Below are 11,209 nucleotides of genomic sequence, written 5' to 3' on the forward strand. Positions count from 1 at the left end.
CTTCATCCGTTGCCTTCGACCATCGTCCGCCGGTTGCCAGGCGCTTGCTGGCTCCCGCCGTCGCCACTATCCGCTAGTCCGCCACCGTTCAAAATAAATAAATTTTGTGTCATTATCAAACGATTATTTTTTCTTAGAAACTCTTCTAGAAATAGAAATAGAAAAATCTTTTTCTATTCCAGAAACTATTTCTGAAACAGAATAGTTGTTATGCGCGTCCCTAGTCGCTCACTTATTTTGATTGATTGCCTAGATGGAAAGATGAGTTTATAATATCGAATCCTACTCCTAACTCTTGGGTCTCCATGAGCTGGTTTTCACTTTTATAATATCATGTTACAAATCACAGGACTAATGTCGAGTGTTTTGAGGTTCATTTTTATATAATTATATGATAAGTAATGGGGGACTTTCATTGGATGGTAAATATAACTCATTTGTTTGAAGGCTCGTTTAGCAAATGATCACTCGGTTCACCAATTTAATTAGTAGATTAATCTTAGATACTTGCATTATTCAAATGGCAATTTGGGCTTGGAACCAACTCCACTTGCAAAAACTTTTACCAGAATATGTCATATCCACTAACTAGGAGAGAAGGTTTTGCGAGAGAAAAGCTTGTCTCAAGACGGAACGCTATAAATAGTGGTCGTGAGGGGAGACAGACACACATATGAATGATCCTTCCTTCATCGTAAGAAACTGAGCAAAACAAAGTTAAAGCCAAGCTGAGAAGATATGGAGGAGAGAGATCAGAAACATGGCACGAAGCGAAAAGGAGGGATGGTCACAATGCCCTTCATCTTTGGTAGGCCTTCTTCTCGTTCTTCTTCTTCTGCTTACTGAGGCTTATCTATGGAGGACTCATTATATGCTTCTCTTGGGTGATTATTTATACGTAAAAATCAGCAAATGAAGTGTGCGATAAGTTGGCTGTGGTGGGATTCAACGCCAACATGATAAATTACCTGACCACGAAAATCCACATGCCCATGACCAAAGCTGCCAACACTCTCACCAACTTCGGCGGTACCGCCAGTTTGACGCCGCTGCTCGGTGCTTACGTTGCGGACGCCTATGCCGGCCGTTTCTGGACCATTACAGTCGCTTCCGTCGTCTATGTTGTGGTATGCATACATATATCTGACCCCTTACAACCTCTCTCTCTCTCTCTCTCTCTCTCTCTCTCTCTCAACTGGTCTATCTAGACTAACATCGCAATACCAGATTTGAGAATTCAGATGGACGTCGAGTCTGCACGCTGACGGTAGAAAGAATTTCTGCTGTGAGTGACTAGGAAAATTAATGCTCAGCAGTGTTACTATTGAATGATGATGAGGGGCCGCTTTTGTCTTTTTTTGTTTGGTAGATAATAATCAAATCTAATGTGCTAGTTAACTTTAATTTCTTGTTGTACTGAAGAACGTCACCCGGGGTCAACTGAACTTTAGTCTAGGATCCATCAACTTCCTAGGATAAGAGATATGCTACAAATGCAAAGTAACCATATAATAAGTAGAAATACAGCAATGTAATCTAGCTTGAATTCCAAAAGGCTGGACATGTACTCAATCTCACTTTCCTTTATGTAATTTAGCATTAAATTTCATTTTCACTATGTTCGACTATATATGTGACTGGCGCCTTAATTACTATCTCCTTGCTAATTTGCTCGTTAAACTAAAATTACATGTAGGGAATGACACTCTTGACCCTATCAGCCGTGATCCCCCAACTCCTGCCGCCCCCATGCAACCCCTCTACCTCGTCAACGCCGTGCCAAGAAGCCAACGGAGGCCAGCTCGCGGTCCTATACGTGGCTCTCCTGCTCGGGGCCATTGGGTCGGGTGGGATCCGACCATGTGTGGTCGCATTCGGGGCTGACCAATTCGACGAGACCGACCCAAAGCAATCTACCAAGACGTGGAAGTACTTCAACTGGTACTACTTCGTGATGGGGGTTTCGATACTGGTGGCGTTGACGGTGGTGGTATACGTGCAGGAAGATGTGGGGTGGGGCTTAGGGCTCGGGATCCCGACCGTGCTCATGTTCTTGTCGGTGATCGCACTGGTTTGTGGGTTCCGATTGTACCGAATCCTTGACCCGGCAGGTAGCCCGTTTACCCGACTATTGCAGGTGTTGGTTGCCGCGTTTAGGAAGAGGAAGGTGAGGGTCAGTCGGGACGGTAAGGCCGTAGAGCTATACCGCAACGACGAGCTTGACGCGGCGATTTCCTTGGGCGGGAGGCTCGTGCACACCAAGCATATGGAGTGAGTCTCCCTCTTTTTCTCTCTCTCTCAAATGTTATCGCATAATTTCCATAAATCAAGAAAGGATTCGAGTTGTAAAGGATCATATCCGTTTGGTTTAATAATCCCGTCACTCAAATCAACCATAAGATAAATATATTTGAATCATCTTTCATTTCAATTGATGTTAGATTAGTCATATGTATGCTTAACATAATTAAGTTCATTGATGTATGAAATGTAAGTGAACTCGTATGCTTCTCATGTTAGGTTGGCGGCGGAATACATATATTAAATATAGGCAACATAAAGTCAATGATGTTTCATATTTATCTTTGAAAATCTTGCCCGAATGCCATACCCATCCAAAATTTTCATGTCCGGGCAGATTCTTTTTTTGTCCTTCTCTCGTTCAATAGGAAAGAGCGGATAAAGATGAACCCGTATGAAGATCATCCTCACCGCTCCACCACGTCACCTCCTTTCTTCTTCACGAAGACAAAAGGAACAGAAGAATACGAATACTTAACGTATTGGAAGCAATTATAATTGTTGTCGTTTCGGTGCAAGTGCAAGGGTGACTCAATACATTTGTCCGCATGCGCACGAAGAGACCGTGCCCGAAAGAGCACATTACGCGTTCCTTGTCAGAGAGATCTGTGTCCTTTGGCCGAGAGATTTGTGTCCTTTTGCCATTCTGTCTTAGCCTATCTTTCGTTTTGAACAAATATGATCCCGTGCCGAGGTTTGCATTTTCCAATGGCCCCTCCTGGCTAGGAAACCTTTATTGCTCTACAACATCCTAGAGGGTTGCCTAACTCCCATTTACTGTCATAATAGGATTTATATGTTAGGTGGTCTTAAGCATTTTTCCACTCAAAAGCTAGTTCAAAGGGTGTCCCAACACATATTTAGGCCCTAGGTCAGAGTCACAATAACTTATAACTTTTTTGGGTCCAAACTTGTTGGCAACTAAGCTCTATTATTAGTGATAGGTAGTTTTAAACCTCTCTCACCCCCCCAAACTAATTTATAAAGTGATTTTCCCTCATATTTACAAACCGACTGCTAGTCACTTCTATAACCACTATGAGACAACCTCAATATTATGCGTGTTGAATATAAGTCAAAGGCGGCAAAAAATCTTGAATTTCGATATGTTTGTTGCTAATCATTCAAATCTCGAAATTCTCTGGTTCATGGAGGAAAAGGAGTACTTCAAATGAGAAACGCTAGATAAACTAATGAGGTGATTAACAAAATATTGGGAACCAAATGAGGAGACGTCATTTGACTGTATTTATTTTGTTTCTTGGTCGAATTTGACTCTATATTCAAAGAAGTGGTTGTAAAGCATGGTAAACATGGGCTAAAATGTGCAGATTCCTGGATAAAGCGGCGATCGTGACCCAAGAAGACAACCCGAAGTCGCCGGACCTGTGGAGGCTGAGCACGGTCCACCGGGTGGAGGAGCTCAAGTCCGTGATCCGAATGGGCCCGATTTGGGCCGCCGGGATTCTGCTCTTCACGGCCTATGCCCAGCAAAACACCTTCTCCATCCAGCAGGCTAAGACCATGGACCGACACCTCTCCCGGTCCTTCCAAGTGCCGTCCGGGTCGATGCAGGTGTTCACCACGATCAGCATGCTCGCCACCATCGCCTTCTACGACCGCGTCTTCGTCCCGGTGGCCAGCCGGTTCACGGGCCTCGAGCGCGGCATCACCTTCCTCCACCGCATGGGCATCGGCTTCGCCATCTCAATCCTCGCCACTCTCGTCGCAGGTATATCGATCGGTCCTCAAGATTTGCGTATTGGGTTGAGGGTTAAAAAAGCGATTCTCTGGTTTGTCGATTGATTTACTTGCTCTCTATAGGTCTTGTTGAAGTGAAGCGAAAGCAAGCCGCGGCGCAACACGGCCTCACCGACTCTCCGCACTCGGTCATCCCCATCTCCGCCTTCTGGCTGGTGCCCCAGTACAGCCTCCACGGGATCGCGGAGGCCTTCATGTCGATCGGGCACCTCGAGTTCTTCTACGACCAGGCGCCAGAGAGCATGAGGAGCACAGCCACCGCGCTGTTCTGGACCACCATCTCGGCCGGCAACTACCTGAGCACCCTCCTGGTGAGCGTCGTCCACCGGGTCACTGCAGGGGACGACGGGTCGAACTGGCTCCCCGACAACAACCTCAACCGGGGCAAGCTGGAGTACTTCTACTGGCTGCTCACCCTGCTGCAGACCGTGAACTTCGTCTACTACGTATGTTGCGCCAGGTTCTACACGTTCAAGCCGGTTCAGGTCCACGGGGCGGGAGATGGCGACAAGTCCGAGGAAGATGAAGTCGAGCTTGCGAGGAGAGTTTAGGAGTTAGTCGTGGTTGGACAGGGTTTCATCACTGTCCACTTGAGCTTTAGTGTGTAGGATTTTAGGTCCAAATTCCTGGCCGTGCAACCGTCTCCGACATCACTCAAGAATCGGAATTTCTGGACTCTTTTGTACCCCTGCCTCTCGGGATGCTTTGAATAACTCCTCTTCCTTCCTCTATATGCCTCAGATCATCTTGAACTTACTCGATTTCACCTTCCTATCGAGTTTATGATGCCTCGCATCTTGTCTACTCCAAATCCTCTCTTCTTCAAACTCACTATAGCACTCATCACTGGGATATCACTAGCGCTTGACTTCTTCTCTTTCCTCTCCTCATCATCACAGGAGCGAGAGTGGGCATGCTTCCTACGTTTCCTCTGGGAACGCCTCAACTCTTTTTCTGCTACTTATCGTCGGGACCGCTATAAGTACCACTGTCACAGGCCGAAGCAGATCTCCTTTTCTGTTTTGCAGCCTTCAACTTCCTCCTCAGCTTCAACATCAGCCTTTGCCTTGGGAGCAGCTTCAGGCTCCTGTTCCCATTTCATAGGGGCTTTCCTTATTGGGAGTTTGTTGGTAAAATAAACTCAACGACTCAAAAATCAAATTTCACGGCTCGATTTTTATAAAATTTTGAATATGCAATCTAATTCCAAAAAATACTCTCGTGTTTCTTGTCCCACATAAGAAAAATGTGATTGGGCGGGCCACTTAATAAGTATGGGCCTTTTTTAGTGCATATAAATAAAAAAATTAGATATGAGCTAGATCTCATTATACCCGTGTGCGGGTACACGAATAATTGCGCAATTATTAGGCACACTTAGCAAACTCCTAGATCTATAGGACATACACAAACACATACTTCACAAGTAATGCGTTTATCAAATTCAAAATGGATTCAACCATAGAAACGCTCGAATGTAATTAAATTTTTTTTTTTGGTAAAGAACGAATGTAATTAATTTTTCATAAGGATAATCTACCCGAATATCACCGTCCACATTTTTCCTTTTTCTCATCAATGAATAGATCTCTTTACTTGTATGACTTGGACGTCTAGTCTTTGTTGTTGCATCGAAGCATATAAATATTGACTAGAATTTTCTATTCCTAATTATTCTAAATTTTTCTTCTTTAACCAATATTTCAAATATTCAAATCAAGAAGTTAGAATTGGTCAATTGGTCAAATGATATGAATATGATCAAGTTGCTATTAATATTTAGAAACAAAAAAGGGTAGAAGTGTGCATCAGAACTGCCCGGACCGAACCGGACCATCCGGTTTTGGGCGATTCCCACAATCGGCGGTCCAGTTCCTGATTCCTAATCTTGGGTAGGAACAGGACCGACCAGACTGAAACAATTTTTTTATATATAATTATACACATGTAATGTATATAATATAAAAACATTATATATAATATATGAAACTTATTGCAACCGAAATTGCAATTAAGGTAACAGCCTCTTATGTGATCAAAAAACCACCAAAACTTTTGTTGTCACTTTTTATTTATAAAGAAAACCTAGTTATTAGTTTCATCTTTTACTTGACATGGGACTAAGACTCAAGAGACCCCCATTTCTCATGCTCACACTCTCTCTCTTGCTCCCCTCACTTGGAAAAGACAAGGCACTTCAAGCCTCCAAGAGTCCCATGTCAACTAAACATTAAAGAGATGTCTATAAAACCTAAGCCAAACATAACCTTTAGCCAAATTGTTCGTGGCTTTTATGTAGATTAAGCGCAAAACACACGAAGTGTGATTGATATTCACGCAAGTGAAGTTTGAATATTTTATACGTGGAAACATGTGTAATTAGTTTTATTGGATCGCTCGATAACTGAATTGAATTAATCATTCCGGAACACAGTTACTCTTTAGTGAAAAAAAAAAAGGTCCGGTTCCTAGTCCTAGGACCAAACGGTCTGGTCCATGGTTCCCAATTTTGGGCTCTAGTTCTCCCGGTCCGGTTCCCAGTTCCACCATGAAATCGGACCGAACCGAGAATCAATCACCCCTAAAAAGAGGAGGGGATTTTTTTGGTTATCAAATTATACATAGTGCGATATAGTCAAAATAAGGTATTGCGCACTCGCAATTTGATTAGCACTAACCTCTTTATTTTTTTTTATTTTATTACATACAATTATCTTATTAACTCTCATTAGGTCAGAATTTTTAAGATTTATGAAAATTTGAAATTTTATTTATTACAAAAATATTTTTTTTTTATTTTTCCGAATTTTTATATTTGTGTCTTTTTAAGGATTGTTTCGATTGTAGAAATGCTAAACTTCGGGCTTTCAATTGTGGTGGTTTAGGCTGTGTAGCAGGTATTTTGAACCGACTGATGGTATTATTCGAACTCACGAAGAGAAGTTGCATCTGTGCAAGGCTCAAGGAAATGGACTTAGGCACCTCTTTCTTCCAACGAATCTGTGGAGGAAGTGTAGATCCAAGCACTTGACAAAGAGCTCGCAAGATTAGTTAAATACAATAATCGAAGATCTGAAGCAAGCAGGATGCCCATATTGAGTGTTTTGTGAATGATCATTCAGCATGCATGTCAATTCTTGATGGTCAGCTAGAAAGAGCTTCATCATTTTCATGGTTATATTGACTAGGGGGCTGCATGGTAACATTCTTGTTCTTTTTTTGTTCCCGGGGAACAGAAATAAAAAAAAAAGTGTTTTACGTTCCTAAACAGTTTTGAACAAAAGAACGCGTTTGGTAACGTTTGTTCCGAGAATAAAAAATGAATAGAAACACGTTTGGTAGATTTTATTCTTTTTTTGTTTCTTTTAATTTTTTATATTTTTATTTTATTTTTTATTTCTTTTTATTTTTCTTCTTTCGGCGGTCACCTCGCCGGATCTCGGGCGAGCTCGAGCTCGCCCAGCCATGGCGAGGCTCGGCCTCGCCGGATCTGGGCGAGCCCGAGCTCGCCCGGCCAAGGCAAGGCTCGGCGTCGCCGGCGCGACCGAGGCCGAGCCTCGCGGGGGCCGACGACGCTCCGCGAGGTCGCCGACCCTCGACGGCGTCGCCGGCCATGGCGAGGCCGGCGACCAGCCAAAAAAGAAGAAGAAAAGAGAAGAGAGAGAAGAAAGTGTTTCTTCAAAATTGTTTCGAACAAGAAGTAACTTTTTTGTGTTTCTTTTTTTTTTGCTCCAATTTTGTTCCAGAACAAAAACAAAAAGAACAGAAAAGCAACCAAACACGTTTACTTCTTTTTTTGTTCCCAGGAACAAAAAAACAAAAAAAGTGTTCAGAAACATAAACGAGAAACATTTCCATGCAGGCCCTAGGTTGCTGACTTTTATGTGGTATGAGAAATAATAGTTTGCGAGATGTATTTAGCCGGTACAGTTATGATGTGTCATAGGTCAATCATTTGGGATCGAAATTGTGCGGCAACTTAGGCTTCTTGGATCGCTTAGGATTATTGGAGCACATAAGCCAAGCCTTTCTTGGGATTGATTGCCTAAGCCAAGCTTTGCTTGGGATTGATTGCTCACTTGCTCACTCACCCGAATTGCCTAAGCCAAGCCTTGCTTGGGATTGATCACTTACTTGCTCACTCACCCGAATCTTTAGAGAAAGAAAGTTTCTTTAGAGAAAGAAAATTTTTAGAGAGAGAAGCTCTGAAAAATAGAACTTAAATTATGAAATAGTTAGATAATTACAATGAGGGAGGGCATCCCTTCTTATACTTGTGGCCCTCGGACTATAATCATTGATTGCCTTCTGATCCGGTGGTAGGGATCGTATCTTATAACCTACCACCTACCAGCATATATATCAAGAGAGTTCTAGATTTTCAGTGCAATTATATCCTCACCCATCTCTAGGAATATTCCAAAAGCTCTTGTGGAAATCTTACCTTGTGAGGTTTTCCTCAATCATGTACGGTCCCTTGGTCGTGGGAACCTTGTGATCCTAACACATGCACCAAATTTTTGGCCTAATTCCTAAATAAATTTCCAACTTTAGCTTCAATCCAAATTTTGCCCCGAAGCCTTTTTTGTCTATAAAGATCTCCAAATTTCACTTTAGTCCCAAATCTAACAGCATATTCAAAAATTGCCACTAATTTCTATGAAATTATCAACATTAGAGCCAGTTGGAGGTTAATAATCATAACCTACGTCTTGATTGATACCATCACCTTCATATGGAATAACAGCCTTATAATATCGATAATTTTGAAGAAATCAAGTGGCTGACATTAGATCAGAACTTCTTCTTCTTCTTCTTATGATAAATTACCTGACCACGAAGCTACCTGAGCACCCTCCTGGTGAGCGTCGTCCACCAGGTCACCACGGGGGACGACCGGTCGAACTGGCTCCCCGACGACAACCTCAACCGGGGCAAGCTGGAGTACTTCTACTGGCTGCTCACCCTGCTGCAGACCGTGAACTTCGTCTACTACGTATGTTGCGCCAAGTTCTACACGTTCAAGCCGGTTCAGGTCCATGGGGCGGGAGGTGGCGACAAGTCCGAGGAAGATGAAGTCGAGCTTGCGAGCAGAGTTTAGGAGTTAGCCAGCTGCGATGTATATCGGTCTCTCGATACGAAGGTGACTTTGTCCGCGCACTTTTTTCAATATCTGACTAAATTGCAGTTTTAAATACTTTATTCTGGTGCACTTTTTTTATTTCGTCCTCCAGCTTTCTGATTTCCTGCGTGTTCAATTCGAGCAACCAAGCGCTATATACACAGCGATAGATATTAGATATTGATTCCGTCGCATCGTTAATATTACAAATTTTGACTGGTGCCCAAATTGACAGCGTAAACCAAAATGGAGTGCTAGGCACTCCTTAGCCAGCACAACTTTACTTGTTACCACCATGGGACACCGGCCTCCTCAAAGGGTTGCGATTTGCAAATCTTGTCGAGTTTTGTTTTCAATTAGTGACCAAAGTGCAATTCGGGATGTTCTATGACCTATTGAAGTGTCGAATTTTGACTTCTAATCAAAAGTATAGGGATCTTAATTTACCTTGAAGTCTCGAGAACTTTGTAGAGATCAAATAATATAAGGGGTCATTAGATGGAAAATAAATAAGAAAGTTATGCAAAACTCTATTGAATCACAACGGATTGCTTACGTTCTCGAATATCACTGCTGCTCGATGACCGAAATTGAACGCACACTTGTTAATGGAGATGACCGGAGTGCATAAAGAAGGTGAGAACTTTCAAAATACGGCTGGAAAGCTTTTGTAATCTAAGATAAATACTGATATTAGTAAACCTTCGAATTTCAAACTCAAACTCAGAGAAAGCATATCCTAAATTAAGTTGTTGCAAATGATCCCCTTATTTTCAAAATTTGACGTGTTCTTCGTGATTTTTGAGGTCTTGACTGCTTTTATGTTGATTGGTCAAACTACATTGTTTGCGTTTACTTTGATTCCTCCCATATCTTTAAAGTCTTAGCTCGTGCGCAACTTTATAAATGATTTGTTCATGATTTCCTAGCTACGTTATCATTTGGTCAATGGTTTCTCCTAGACTAAATATTTAACTTTTGTTCATACTCCGAGTCAATTGATCATGGTTACATGTCATATACTTCACTAAAATTCTGTTTACTAGGAACTCATTGTCAATTGTACGGATGTGGCCTTCATGGTTGATGATCTTCTTTCTTAGGCAATATACCAATTGGACCAAGGGGATGATTATATGTACCATATCTTGATTGGAGCAATTAACCACTTTAGTTATGTTTGGCAGTCAAGATAAAATTCAAGATACAATAAAATTTATCATATCTTACTTTTAATGCTTACTCAATACATGATAAAGTTAGTATAAGAAAGATATAAACTAGATAAAATTATCACATAAGAGAAGTGGGATAAAGGTGGATAGTATTTCTACTATTCATAAAAGGGAAGTTATTTTTCTCACATAATAAGCTTCTTAAATTAATAAAATTAAAATTATATTTCAATATAAATAACATTTGAATTCTAGTATAAGAAATTCAAAATAACAATTTTGTTTTTTAATTTAATCTTATTTTTATTTATATATTCAAATTTAATACTATCTTATAATCTAAATTCAACGGATAAAGGGAAAAAAAGAAATAAAAAGGAAAATAATTAAAGAAAGAGAGGAAAAAAAGGCAAATAGAAATAAAGTAAGCACAAGTGCCGCGAATGATTTTTATATTCTCCATATTTGAACTTTTATGTTCTTTTACATTGATGTGCCATTACACCAAATAATATACATAATATAATATGAATATATCCAACTTTAAATTTATAGTTCACTAAACAGTCGATAAAATCATATCCAATTATATCCTATTTAAAAATTTAAATGACTAATCGCATTTATGTTTGGACATAGTGTCAACCTCCACGCAATCTCTATATGGGTCATGTTATCACTCTGCAATACTAGATAACAGTGACCGCGGTTGTGGAAGGTTCCCGGTTTCTAAAACGTGAAACTTGTGAAAATTGGTTTAGTTCTCATTTTTAGGTATGGACTGAACCCAACAGTTTTTTTTTTTAATAAATAATTCTTATGATTACAAAATATCAGGGGTCGTAAGTGT

The 11,209-nt window shown here is 41.0% G+C and overlaps 1 protein-coding gene across 1 annotated transcript; it reads left to right on the forward strand.

Moving 5' to 3' along the window:
• Nucleotides 1-658: 658 nt before the first annotated feature.
• Nucleotides 659-4,818, forward strand: LOC104433283 (protein NRT1/ PTR FAMILY 3.1-like). The gene is made up of 5 exons (XM_010045967.3): nt 659-808; nt 910-1,127; nt 1,697-2,271; nt 3,633-4,033; nt 4,126-4,818. Exons 1-5 carry the CDS (start codon nt 739-741, stop codon nt 4,611-4,613), a joined length of 1,752 nt encoding a protein of 583 aa, XP_010044269.2. The 5' UTR covers nt 659-738; the 3' UTR covers nt 4,614-4,818.
• Nucleotides 4,819-11,209: the final 6,391 nt, after the last annotated feature.

This window comes from Eucalyptus grandis, chromosome 2, assembly GCF_016545825.1.
Source record: "Eucalyptus grandis isolate ANBG69807.140 chromosome 2, ASM1654582v1, whole genome shotgun sequence".
Taxonomy (NCBI): Eukaryota; Viridiplantae; Streptophyta; class Magnoliopsida; order Myrtales; family Myrtaceae; genus Eucalyptus; species Eucalyptus grandis.

Bases quoted from the DNA above. Each gene is read 5' to 3' on its own strand.
- LOC104433283 (XM_010045967.3), top strand. From the start codon at position 739: ATGGAGGAGAGAGATCAGAAACATGGCACGAAGCGAAAAGGAGGGATG. The intron at 809-909 runs GTAGGCCTTCTT...CGTAAAAATCAG, and splicing joins CACAATGCCCTTCATCTTTG to CAAATGAAGTGTGCGATAAG. The intron at 4,034-4,125 runs GTATATCGATCG...TGCTCTCTATAG, and splicing joins CCTCGCCACTCTCGTCGCAG to GTCTTGTTGAAGTGAAGCGA.